The 13822-nt window shown below is 41.6% G+C and overlaps 1 protein-coding gene across 2 annotated transcripts in view; it reads left to right on the forward strand.

Annotated features, from left to right (window-relative positions):
• Positions 1–1038: 1038 nt before the first annotated feature.
• Positions 1039–13822, forward strand: part of kmt2bb (lysine (K)-specific methyltransferase 2Bb) — a 29640-nt gene continuing 16856 nt past the window's right edge. Inside the window, exons 1-18 of one of the 2 annotated variants that reach the window (XM_005943123.3) lie at positions 1039–1447; positions 2821–2899; positions 3061–6636; positions 6740–6921; positions 7106–7225; positions 7417–7603; positions 7924–8155; positions 8251–8318; positions 8395–8640; positions 8801–8907; positions 9195–9338; positions 9874–9987; positions 10159–10305; positions 10383–10475; positions 10554–10671; positions 10759–10872; positions 11077–11261; positions 12251–12352. In XM_005943123.3, the coding sequence (XP_005943185.1) occupies positions 1118–1447; positions 2821–2899; positions 3061–6636; positions 6740–6921; positions 7106–7225; positions 7417–7603; positions 7924–8155; positions 8251–8318; positions 8395–8640; positions 8801–8907; positions 9195–9338; positions 9874–9987; positions 10159–10305; positions 10383–10475; positions 10554–10671; positions 10759–10872; positions 11077–11261; positions 12251–12352 (6144 nt within the window). In that variant the 5' untranslated portion in view covers positions 1039–1117. The remainder of the gene's footprint in view (positions 1448–2820; positions 2900–3060; positions 6637–6739; positions 6922–7105; positions 7226–7416; positions 7604–7923; positions 8156–8250; positions 8319–8394; positions 8641–8800; positions 8908–9194; positions 9339–9873; positions 9988–10158; positions 10306–10382; positions 10476–10553; positions 10672–10758; positions 10873–11076; positions 11262–12250; positions 12353–13822) is intronic. The other variant, XM_005943124.3, reaches the window with a different exon arrangement.

A 13822-nucleotide genomic window follows, 5' to 3' on the forward strand; every position in this document is an offset into this window, starting at 1 on the left:
AGAAAGTATAAGATATTAAGAAGAGAAAATAGATACTCAAATACAAATTTATCGTAGAAACAAAATTGGGCTGATGTCAAAATAAGTAAAAAATGATCAAATAATGCAATTCATTTTACAGCCTTCTTATCATTTGCAAGTTTTAACAACTTACTCAAGAGTTTAATTTCATTCAGCTCTCTGTTTGTGCATGGGTTGGATGTAAAATACCTACTTTTGGAAATAGTAATACAAAATAAAAAACAAAAAAATATAGCCCTGATAACGGAACTAAAGAACCTTTACCCTTTTTTTTAAAACTCTGATGTTACCTGAATATTTGCATAATATATATTATTATTATTATTATTATTATTATTATTATTATTATTATTATTATTATATTATTATATTATATTTCTTACCCTGATCAACCAGGTCCTCTTATATATGGCATGATCTGCAACTCCGTTAATTAATTCCTAATTAACAATAAATAAACTAAGTGAATGAAGGTTTAAACACCTTCATCGTTAGCCTTTCATTATCGCAATAAGGATTCATACTGCCACCTAGTGTTTGACTATGTGTATAGTCAAGAATGCTGGTAGATGTAACGCATTTAGTTATCAAAACATTCATTCAGTTATGCAGCCTTAACGCAGTTCTCCTTCAATTAAATTTCATTTCAGTGCTACCTCTGTCAATACTGTTAAATGGAGCGATTAAAAAAAGACGGTCACTGCTCTAATAAATGAACACGAAACTCACAATATTGTGCTAAGTTGCCATCTCTGCTTTGAAGATGATCTTGAACGCTGTTAGGTTCCATTTAATTATCCCAATTGTCTTCAAACGCAAAAAGACACAACATTTGACCATTTTTTGAGATTTAATTATTTTTTTTATGTTTTAATAGTATATACAGCTAAGCAATCTTTAAATTTTAAACCATAGCCAGTTGTGTCAAATAACAATTTGACGTACAACCGCACATGTACACGTCACTTTCCCCTCGCTAAGTGGGAAAATGAACTCAATTTCCCGTGCAGCACTGCGGCTCCCCCCTCCCATCTCGCGCCTTCCCTCTTGTCTCTCCTCGAGCTGCTAGCCGTCGGTGTGTGTTGTTGTTGAAGCAATGATGGCGGCAGCGGGATGCGGATCAGCAACCGCGGCTGCCGTAGGAGGCCAAGGTGGAACCGCTACGGCCAGAGGTCGTTTTCCCGGTCGGCCTTGGTCATCACGCAGTCGTTTGCGCTCTGAGAAGCGTTGGCAACTCGGGCGATCGGGCTTAGAAGCTGATGATGTGACTAACGGAGGGCCAAGGCCCGCAAACCTGGTTCTATCGTTAAACGAAGACCAGTCTCACTTGCGCTTGCTTGGAATACAGGAAAGCCACAAGATCCTTGGCCAGGCTGGATACAGCTCTAGTGGGAGTGAAGAGGTGAGGTCCCACACCCACCCAGGAGTTAGTATCTTTATTTCATCTTCTCACATTTTGTGTGATCGTTAATGCACCAGAAAGAGAGCAAGGCACAACAGTGTGACTGCTTAGTACCATGGAGAAATGTCAACATCCTTCAGGCTAGCGTTAACTTTAGCTTCAGCTTCAAGCTTGCTAAGCTAAAACTGTATGCTAAGTGTTAGCACAGTGGAGCTCTCCATTACATTTAATGAACAGTCGTAACACAAAATAAGCACTTCAGCAAAAGCAGCAAAGCTGTTCAAGTCACCGCAGCACTGTTGCTTAATTTGCTCCTAGAAATTTTAAACATTTAAAGGGTCATAGCATGCATAACTGCAAGAGTTTTAATTGTTAAAAAACACATTATGCGGGAACGCGAGTTTGTGATCAGGAGTCTCAGTTATTTCATGTATGGCCCACTCGTTATAGGGCCAGAGTAGCAGCTAGCTAGCTAATAGTGAACACAAAGAAGGGGAAGGATAGCGCCTTCGTACCCCGCACAGTGGCTAACTGCTAACACGCTGCATAGACTCGGGCAGAGTAGTTACTTTAAATAAAATCGCACATACGTCGGAGCTTATTTGTACCACATAGATAACTTTCACAAATTAGGTTGAATGCTTTATGGAGGGCTGGGTTTGCTAACCGCTAGCTAATGTCACCAAACACGTCAGGTTTAAATGGTGGTGCAGAAGTATGCCAAAGTCAAATGCAACCTTGTTGGAATCGAAAGCGTTCAAACTCACCTCATAAAGTTTAAGTAAAATGCCAGCTCGTAAGAGTGGCGCTGTTTTATGAGTTAAGATCCCAGTTGTGGGTATGGGGATGTACAGTACAAAGAGAATAGTAATTATAGCAAGATTTACCAGCAGTTTTTTTTCCGTAGCTGCTCATTTGATATTGATATTAAACCTGTTGTTAAATCTTGTTGCATTAGGTAGTAAACGGTCTATATTATGTAATAACATTATAGGAAGTTTTCCTACTCAGCCACATGTTTTTTTTTCTTTTTTGTTGTTGCTGTTACTAATGCACAACGCATTTATGATATCTGTATAACAACCCATGATGAATGACAGTAGTTGGTTTCAACCTTTACTTAGAAAGAGCAAAACAGTCATGTACTATTGATGAGTTTCATTTTAAAAAGTCAGACTTGTTTGCTATATTGTTAGAAAAGCCCTTGTTCAGATATGCTATGATCCACATATATTGATTTGTTAATGTGTTACGTGTTAAAAGCATGTGCATGCAAAGGATTTTTTTTTTTCTGCACTCAGACCTAAAACTTTAGTTATTGTTTATCCTGATGGTTTAACAGTTTCCAGCAAAGTGCAAAGCGGCTTCAAGTGTTAATTGCGGTTTTATTTTTCAAGGGGGATGATTTCAAAGGATTTGAAGCTGAGACAAAAGGTTCCAAGGGACCCATATTGTCTCAACAAAATTCTTCCAAAGGTAAAGACCAAGCTGTTATTTAATCTCATGAAATATTTGGTGTTATTTGTAAATAACCCACAAGTTAGGAAATGAATTAAGCACGAAATGCAATATAATATATTTTTTCTATATAGTTTTGTCAGATGATTTTGTGTTCATTTAATACCTTTGTTTTGCAGGTGATGCTGCCAACACAAAATCGAAACGTCAAAGTGAGAAGCTACCGCTTAAAACGCCAGCAGTGAAGGCAGCTGCACCACCTGACCCGATAAAAGATGTAAAGTCTTCGGAGCAAATGCACGACGTGTCCCTCGAAGCAAAACCAGCAAAAGATTGCAAGAAAGGTTCGAAAGGAAAAAGCACCCTGGATCGACAGCCCGCCAAGAGCAGGGCTTCATCAGCAGCACCGAGGATTACTATAAAGTTGGTGGCCAAAAAGAAAATCAAAACTGTAAAGGAGCCTCAGAAAAAATCTGCAAAGAAGTTGAAGATGAAAGGAGATCAGGATGAGCCTAAAACCAAGGACATTGAGGGTGACCAGATTTTAAGTGCTCATGTCAAATTAAAAGCTGAACCACAAGAGGATGAGCATGGCACAGAAGATAAAGGAGGGGGGACGGTACCTGTGAGAAGGCGTGGGAGATCTGCTTTAAAAACAACAGAGCCTGTATGCCAGACTAGCGCCAAAGTTGTGGTTAGTGACCAAAAATCAAAGGAGAAAGAATCTGTTGATCAACCTGATTCTGTAAAAGAGAGCGGGACTGTAGAGCCAAAATCACATGCAAAGAAATTAAAGCATAAGGAAACTGCTGCTGGCCAGGGTCCTGAAGTTAATCAACTAGTGACTCGTAGGAGCAATAGAGTCACAAACCCACTCTCTAAAAGAGCCACGGTGAGCGCACCTGCAGCGGAAAGTTTGAGTACAAGTGATGCTGTTGTAGCAGCGTCCAAGTCAGAAGCTTCGCGGACAGTAGAGGCCAAACCATTAGCGGGAAGTAACAGACGAAGGCAAAGCAGGAGGCTGAATAAAAACGATACAGTGCCAGAAAACCAAGGTCTGTCATTGTCAGAGACTGATAACTCAGCTGTGCAACCCAGTGACAGTTTGCCTTTGAAAAATGAGGACACGAGGGTCCCAAGCTTAAAGTTAATAAAGATCAGAAACCCTAAATACAATGCGCAGTCCGCGGGGAAGAATACGTCTCGAAAGAAAAAACGAAGAAAATTTATCTGGACTTTGACGCTAGTAAAGGGAGGAAGTCAGACGCCATGCGCTGAAAACACTTTCACAGTAACACCTAATGCTGTAAGTGAGGTTGATCAGCCCGCTCTTTGTGATACCAGTGTCAGTGAAAATTTAAAGGGAATTGATGATGAATCCAAACTTGATGACACAGTTCCACAGGAGAGTGAAAGCACTGAGAAAAATGAGAGTAATCAGAAAGATTCCCAAAACAACGCCGAGGAGCCGTTGGAGGAAAAGACCTCTTTACAAGTTGAAGTTGCAGTGGAACACACGGCTGAAGCATCTCCACAAGAAATCACTAAAATGGACTGTGGGAAAGTTGTCCCCCCTCTTCAAATTAAAAAGGTCTCCTCTCCTGGCAAACATAAAAGTTCAAAGCCTTCTTTTTTAATTCAGCAGGTCAGCCCTGTGGCTGAAAAGATGTTGGAAAGAGAGGAGAAAGAGGATGTTTTAATAGATCAGAATGAAACTAATGAGGATAAATCAGCATGTCTGGATGTTGATGTCACACCAACAAGGAGGCTTAGGAGGAGAACATCAAGCCTTGATTCATCACCAACAAAGTCTGTCAGTCAGAAGCCGGTGAACACTCCAAAACGAAAGCTTAGAGCAAGTGTACAGGATGAAGATGCCCCACAGGTTCATGTTGAAGATTCTTCTCAGGTTTCAACTGAAGATTCCAGTTCACAAGTTCTTCCCGAAAACCCTTGTCTTGATTTGACTGAGGAGCCATCGCAAACGACCTTTGTAAACTCCTCTGAAATTGTTGACAAGGATACCTCAAATATTGCTGAAGATCCCTCACAGTTGCCAGGTGACGCTTCCCCACCAAAGGTGGAGAATGAGGTAGAACCACAGATTAATGAGGCTGAACCACAGTTTAGTGAGGCCAAACCATTGCCTGTGCCTTCCAAGCCTAGAAGATGTAGGAATAACAAACTAGGGAAAAAGAAGTCTCTTCCCAGGAAGAAGGCTGTCGTTTCCACTGAAACTGCTGTCAACACAGAGCCTGTTACAGTTGACACTACTAACACAGAGCCTGTTCAAGAGGAAGACACTCAGCCTTTAGTAACAGAGGTAAGCCAGCCGGAAACAAAAGATTGCCCTCCGCCAGAGACCAAACAGGACCCTGTGTCAGTGGAGGAAGAGCAGATACAGCCATCAGTAAAGGAAGAAATGGACATTCAGTCAATTGAAAGTCAGCAATCTTTGTCACTGGAATGTCAAACGAGTGATCTAAATGCATCAATGGCATCTCAGAAAAAAGGAAAAAAGAAACGTAAAAACTTGATTGGTCAGCGCCAGAAACACAGACACAGGAGCAAAGATGGAAAATTTGCCCCACTCAAATTACCTGAAAGTGAACAAACTGAAGAGGGAGATGGTGACATTTCTACCCCACTGGCAGCTAACGCACCATCCCCAAGCTCCAAACTTATTGGGGTACATAAAAAGTACAAAAAGAAGCAGTCAAGTCTTCAGTTTATTGGCTCTAAGAGACCAAAACCTAAAGTCATTTCCAAGCTGATAGATACAGGACTTGACAAAGATAGTTTGAAGCAGGAGGAAACAGACACATTAGTTGATGGGGGGCAGGCAGATGTTGCAGAGGCTCAGCGCAGTAAGTCAAAGTTCATAAAAAACATTAAGCACTTCATAATGCCCGTGGTAAGTGCCAGATCCTCTCGGGTGATCAAGACCCCCCAGAGGTTTATGGATGATGCAGGAATGTCTGTACTGCCTCGGAGAAACTCCCCAAAAAAGGGTTTACAACTGGGCTTGCAAATACGTCCAGGAAAGAGGCGAGATGATGGGGCAGACAGAGCAATATCTCCAATCCTGCCTATTGACGAGGAGGACATATTGAGTGAAGCTCAACTGGACGTCGATCTGTTTTCAGCTCAGGACCTCGATGAAAGTATTGATCTCGCCGATAGCCTGTTTTCTGAGAGAAAAAGTGTCAAAAATGATAAGAACAGGTCTCTTCTAAAGAACTCAAGTTTTAAGTGGCATCTTCCAGAAAAGTCAGGCAAGGAAGTGAATACACTGGACAAAACTCCAGAAAACAAAGGTGAGGATCTGTTTTCACTGACACCAGTTGATAAGCCTACAGAACTATCTACTGACCTCCTTGATGTTCAGAAAAAGAAAAGCTGCCCTAAGTTCACTAAGCAAACGACTCACCTCAAGATATATCAGAGGCTGAAGAAGCCACAACTGGGACTTAAAAGCAAAAACCCAACAGAGCCCGATGGTGCGAGCAAACCACTCCAGCCTCCTGTTGATTTAGCAGAAGGACTTGATGATGAAGCCATGAGCATTAGTCTTAGGCAACGGGATACAAGCTTAGAGAAAGACAAGTCCAAGCTTAAGATCGAAGACCTAGATACGCCTGGAGTAGTGAGAAAAGTTTCTGTCTGTGTTAGGACTACTAACCCAAAGTCACTCACATTGCAACATGGCCAAGTGGAAGATATAGCTGCAAAAGACACTGCCCAGCCTCACTCAGGTAACACCATACTAATGTTAAGCAACTTTCGATTCATCACTTACACAATCGTGCAAACAAGACTATACCATAGACCTGAAAATGGCTTGTATTGCTTCCACAGGAGAGTTGCAGTCAGTACAGAACTCAGGCAGATGTGGGGGCATTTCTCTTGGGTCTGTGGAGAAGGGAGTACCACAAAGAGCACGACTCACTGGTGCAAATAAAAGAATGTTCAATCTCCTCAGGAAAGCCAAGGTTCAGCTTATTAAAATTGACCAGCAGAAACAGCTTAAGTCGTCTGGGGTAAGGTCACCGTCACCACAAGCGTGTTTTCTATTCATTGTATACATTGACTGTTTGTTAGTAGCTTAACCTGGCTTAATAACATGTCATAGAGGAAGAACACATCATATAAAGACAGTTGTTTTGAGTGATACATTATGGATCAGTGGTTTTTTTTTTTTATCTTTTCAAATTAACCTTGCAGCTGTTATCTGGCCCGGTTGGAGCCAGGTCTCAAGATATGACCTCTAAAAGACAAAGGAGGAAGCAGAGGGTGCAGCTTCATTCTGACGTTCCAGTCAAGACAGAACCGCCTCAAGTACAAGTAAGAAATCAATAGGCTCAAGGGGAGCGAGCATTGATCTCACTAAAAATCTTGTTCCTGTCTGTGGTTGTACCAAGCGGATAAAAAAAAAAAAAAAAACTTTTGTTGAGCTGAAATTGAACAATAATATAAACGGGAAAGCTCATCCCGTGTAAACTAAAGCCTCATGACACTTTTATTTCCTTCCTCAGCCGCAAGTCATCTCCCCACTGTGCCAGGAGTTCCGTAGAGCAGGAGGTCCACGTATCAAGCACGTGTGCCGTGCTGCATCCGTGGTCCTCGGGCAGCCACGTGCCATGGTACCAGATGATATTCCCAGACTTAGTGCCTTGCCACTGCATGAAAGATCTGGCATTTCCCCATCAGCGGTCACTAAAGGTAGATATGACCAATGACATTACACTGCTTGTCTGAACAGTTCCTATAAACAAATTTGTTTCCTAACTCAAACATAAGTAACGCTATCTAACTTCCAGCAATCAGTTGTACAACTGATTAGTTTTTATTTGATATTCACTGTAACCAGACTTTCCTTGATCATTTATATATTTAGTGCCTCATCATTGCATCTTTACTATTTTTATCTATACCGCTGCTGTTTGATGTAGCTGAGAATGCATTTGGGAAAGAGAACAAGAGCTGCTGTTCAGATAATCGTGCATTATTTTCCCATTCTTATTGCATTTTTGTTCTTGCAGATGTTGGTTCTCCATCTGAATCTGACAGTCCTGGGCTGTCAGATCCAAAGGTCACCAAGGTCAAGAAACCATCAAATTTTGTAAAGCGGAAAGGACTTGGACCGTTTGGGTACCGATCTAGAAGGTGTGGCGTATGCAAAGGCTGCAACCACGAAGATGATTGTGGCAAGTGCATTAACTGCCTGGACAAACCCAAGTTTGGTGGTCCCAATACCAAGCGGCAGTGTTGTGTGTAAGTTATGTTTGGTAGTTTTTGTGGCGCATAGGACAATGTGGTGAATTCTGATTTATTCTAAAAATTTGTATTTATTTTATTTTAATTACAAGGTATAAGAGATGTGACCAAATTGAGGAGAGGAAAGCACGCAGATTAAGTGGGAGAACGGCACCCAAAGGTAATTTTTCCCCTTCTGTGCACACTTGATGTTGCAGTAGTTCTTACATATCAGTGTCACCACTGTTTTCTTTTAGGTTCCTCTAAGCGAAGGCGATCCTCTCTCAGTGGGGGTCATTCAAGTAACGACGAAGGGAATGACTCACCGTCTGGTCTCCAGAGTGACGGCCACAGTCCATCATTGAGAAAGCAGCCGAAGCGTGTTGTTAAACCCCGTGTCTATTTTGACCTGGTGGATTACGACTCAGATCTAGATGATAAAGCCCTCTCGAGCTCTGCCTCACCAGCAAGGAGAAGAGGTGTCGGACCCCGTTTCAGTCAAGGTAAATTAATACTCAGCGACTGCTTGACACAGTCTAGTTGCTTCTTTTGTTTTTTAAGAATAGCAAGTAGCTGTGTAGTCATTTAAGTTTGGATATTGTGTACTATTATGATTACAAAGCCTGTAATAAAGTAAATTGTTTTTTCCATGATGTTCTCAAGACTTTGTGTCGCTGGAAGGATTCTTGGGAGACATATCAGATGATGAGGTCAGGCATCGAAAGTCCAGTTCTCACCGTGTGCCGTCAGCTCGACGTAAACCTGAGAAGGTGGGTAATTCTGGATTTAATTGGTGCTTAAACTGTACTTAACTTATATAATGGAAATTTGTGGCAATTGTATAGAAGTATATTGATGTTTGGCCAACAAGGACAAAAAAATGTCCAGCTCTGGCACGCTGTGCTTAACATCACACTCGTTACTGTTACTGATCAAACAAACCAGACGTTTCTGCACAAACTGTCTCAGGATTTTCTTACATTTCCTTTCTTTTGCTAATTTAATGCAGTGAATTTTAGCAATCAGCAGTTTAATTAGCTATTATGCATGTCTGTAGGTTGCGGTGGTCTCTCAGGGTCTCCAGTCTCAGGGTCCTTTGGAGCAGACTCCTCCCAGTGTCCTGGCTGCATTGGCCCATGGATTTGAGCAGCGAACTGTCGAATCTTCTAAACCTACTCACAAAATCAGGGTTGATTTTAAGGTAGGGTTTTTTTGTTTGTTTTGTCTTTGTTTCATATATTCCTAAATTCCAGAGTTGTATTCCCTGTCGGAAAGTAATAACTAGAGTTATGTATTTGGAGACATACTTGGTTTCTTATTTGCCTTCCTCAAATATTATTTACTCCACAGAAGATGTACACACAGCTAACACCTGTAATAATTTAAAATGCATTTCATGTTTTCACGTTAGTATAATGTTTTGCCCAGCAGGGGTCGGTGTTAATCTAAATTCCCACATGTGCAGCGTTCCATACATCATTCATTAGAGTTTTGTTCCTTCTGATCTGTCGAATTATTTTTTTAATCTATGAATGAAAGTTTTACATGTGTGAAAATGCAAATTACAACTTGCATTAAATTTAATACACAAAGTTAATCCACAGTTCAATCAACAACATAGTGTAAATATCTATATGGGCATTGATTAATGGAAAGAGTAGGGTAATGGTAACTACTGTGAAAATCTTTAATTTTTTTTATTTATTTATCTTTTTCAATTTTTGTCTCATTTTCAGGAGGACTGTGCTTTGGAGAATGTCTGGAATATGAGTGGATTAAGTATATTGACCTCTGCGCCTCCCATGCCACCCTATGTCTGCTTCCTTTGTGCCAGTAAAGGGCAACACGAGGTAACTGATGATTTCTACTCAATTTTAATTTAAATATTCAGTCTCCTGCTTACCACCTTGCATTTTCAACAAGTTTAGATAAACATTAAACACTACATGATTCAGATATCAAAGTGTCCTTTTTTGTTATTTACATGTTCTTTTTTTTTTCCTCTGACCCTCATTTTACAGATGCTGTATTGCCAAGTGTGCTGTGAACCTTTCCACAAATTTTGCCTTGAGCCAGCGGAGCGCCCCTCAGAGGAGAACAAAGAAAACTGGTGCTGCAGACGCTGCAAGTTTTGCCATGTGTGCGGAAGGAAAAACAGGCTCTCAAAGGTTAAAACATTTTATTTGTCTTGTTTAGCTTTCTTATTGGTATGTACTTAATCTGTTTGCTTCCATGTCTTCCTCAGCCTTTATTAGAGTGTGAACGATGCCAGAACTGCTATCATGCCTCCTGTTTGGGACCAAACTACCCAAAACAAAACAAGAAGAGGAAAGCCTGGGTAGGTTACTCAAAAAAAACACAATTTTAGGGATATTTACTACAACCTGCCGATTTCTCATAGTAATATTTTGTGCAGGTGTGTATGACATGCACTAGGTGCAAAAGTTGTGGCGTCACACCAGGGAAGAGTTGGGACACTGAGTGGAACCATGACAAAGGACTATGTCCAGATTGTTCAAAACTCTATGACCAGGGTGAGGCGACAGTTTAACCCTAACAATAAGTTTATCATTTGGTGAATTTTCAGCTTCTTTAACTTGTCTGAATGTCTCTTTTTTTAGGTAACTACTGTCCAATCTGCTTCAAGTGTTATGAGGACAATGACTATGATAGTCAAATGATGCAGTGTGGCACCTGCAACCATTGGGTTCATGCCAAGTGTGAGGATCTAACAGGTGATTTTTATTATTGACTCTGTAAACATTGATGGTATACAGTTTTGAAGCTTCTTAATACTGGAACAGCATTATCAAACTTAAATGTTATCTGCTACTGTCAGCTGAGCATGAATATTTTTCTTAGATTGCATTTGTGAATTTTGATTATGAGTGGATTTCTCTGCCTCCATCCAAAATATCTCTCCTGTAAAATAATTTCAGATGAGCTGTATGAGATCCTGTCCAGCCTGCCAGAGAGTGTAGTGTATTCATGTCGACCATGTAGTGTGACCCAACCCAGTGCCTGGAGAGAGCTTCTCTACATTGAGCTCAGGGCTGGGGTGGAGAAGGTGCTAGCATGCTTGCTTTCGTCCACCCTCACCCAGCACCTTGTTACCTGCTCACAGGTAGGAGACTTTGCTTCTATTTTTATTAGTGATGCAATGATTGACTTGCCAGCGACTGGAATCGGATGATTTTCGGTGTTCTCAACACCAACCGGTGACCAGCCTGATATATGTGCCGTTATGAGCTGGTCCATTTCATGCATGCACAACATGCACAAGTACTCATGCACCCACTCACAGCCATATGTTAACATGTTGTGAGTGAAGTTTGCTAAAGTAACCTGCAAGGGAAAGCACTACGAAAACTTTTGCCGAAAACTTAATCAGATGCTTAACTCAAACTTATCCAGCTGAACATGGACATTTTTACAGAAGCTAACAAAAGAAAAGTGGTAAAGATAACCAAAGCTTAAAGAAGCCTTGGCATGAGCAAAAGATCAAAGCAGTTACAGGAAAACTTATGGAGACAAGTGAAAAAGAAAAAAGAATCAATGTCCTGTTATCTGTTGAAGTTCTACACATACTGGAAAATGATGCAAGTCCCTGACTCGTTTTTGTTTGTTTTTTTTGTTATATGAATCTGCTGCACTTGCTTTTGTTTGCTAAAGGTAAGGTGAAATATGTCAGTTAAAGGTGGGTGCACAGAAACACGTTTTCATGTATGTGTTCCTCTTTACAGCAGTAGAGCACTTTATTTTCAGTTGTTAAAGTGAGAGAAGTTCCTGTAACTTACTGCATATTGGGATAAATTGTGAAGTTTAATAAGTTTTTTTTTTTATTATGAACATAAAATACATGATTCTTGTTTGTATATGCTGTCAATTGTAGTTCTTAGAAAAAAAATCATAACCAGGAAAAATCGGTATAGGCTGGTCACACATTGCAGTCGGTTCATCTCTAATTTTTATGACTCAAATGTTGGTTTTTATGCTTCATATCATTGAATATAGCTAACAAAATATTTCCGTTTACTGTATTATTATTATTATTTTATTTTAGTAAACCACCCAAATTGCATGATGTTTAATTTTCTTCGACTTCTGTTGTAGTGTGAAAGATCGGTCGACCCTGACAGTGGCATAGAAGGAAAGCCAGCCTGTGACCTCCGAGCTGTAGGAAAGAAGTTTGACAAAGGCCTTTATACTACACTGGTGAGTACACGGCCCCTTATTTAATGTCACATAATCAGCTCAAGTAGATTAACTGGTATAAAACATTGTGCTTCCATTTAAACATTAGGTCTGTACCATCATAGTAAAAATGATGATCATGATCGTTCAGTTTTTATTGCAAATTGTAAACCGAACATTGCTTTCACATTTTCATATATGTACGAAAATATAAGTGAAAATAAAATCGGTCTTCCTTATTCTCCTTATGTTTTTCACTCCTTTCTTTATACCTGTATGATGTATGCAAATAAAACAGTGCAAGTTTTGCCACTTTTGATAAAGAATTGCTCGAGCTCGACCTGTGTTTGTCTAATATGTTGACCATTTTCATGAAGCCTTCGTTACTCGCCTCATCTGGTTTGCACATAACTTTTTCCAAATAGAATCCGATTGGCTGGTGATTTCAGTGTACCCCTGTGAGCTACATGAACTGACTCCCTGTACAGGCTTATTTTTCTGGACGTGCGAGTTGATGCTAGACGATTCACATTAGCAACCATTGCATTTTTTTAGCCTTCATGTATTCAAACAGCAGCTTGTGAGTTTGTGGTGTATTCTCAGGCGGTTGAATAAATTAGTTGTGTTTTTCTTTACAGTGCAGATGCACCGCACTCTGATTTCTTCATGGTTAACATAACTTACGCTAAGTCTTTCCCTGCTGCTGTGCATAGTTCAGTATTTCGAGTCATTGTTATATCTGTCTTTGAGTGTAGTTTCACATGATCAGACTAGCACAGGAAACTTCAAACTTGGTGGGGGAAACAGCTGTGTTTGGCACATGGTCACGTGCTGATTTAAGAAACGCTTCATTTCTTAGGTGACGGTTTCCTCGTGGCTGCGTGCAGCGGGGCTAAGGGAGGGTCTGTGCTGACGGACGTGGGTTACTGACCTGGTAGCCTGGCTGCCCCTGGGTGGGTCTGGGACGGGCGTGGGGTTCTGGGGGTGCTCCATCTCTGGGCTGGGCCCCTGGCTGGGCCTTGGGGGCTTGGGTCCTGGTTGGTGTGTTGCCGGGGTTGTGGGTGTATGGGGGCCCAGCCCTGGCGCAGGGTGCCGCCAGTGCATCGAGCCACCTGGGGGGCTCTTCAACTGTTCGGGGAGGCTGTTACATCTTGCAGGAGGGGGAGATACAGGAGAGGTGGAGGAAGATCTCAGCCTGGGTGTCTATTGTCTTGTGTAATCTGGAAGATGAGTGGATGATGGGGTGGGTGCCGGTTTCTCTGTGGTGGGGTCGGGTGGGCTGTCCCGGTCTCTTTGGGGCCAGGCGGCGCTGCCGAACTGGGCCCCGGTCCTAATGGGCCTGGGCCCCCTTTCCCTGGCAGGTTGCAGAGTATGGGGGTGCCTACTGGGGTCAGCGGGGGAGCTGGCCCCAGGGAGGGGTCATTTGCCCCTCCCTTCTTTGCCTCCCCATCTCCAGCTGCCTCCCTCTTCCCGCTCCACCACAATCACCCA

This window comes from Haplochromis burtoni, unplaced genomic scaffold (genome assembly GCF_018398535.1).
Source record: "Haplochromis burtoni strain Fernald_Lab_line unplaced genomic scaffold, NCSU_Asbu1 Contig_120, whole genome shotgun sequence".
Lineage (NCBI taxonomy): Eukaryota > Metazoa > Chordata > Actinopteri > Cichliformes > Cichlidae > Haplochromis > Haplochromis burtoni.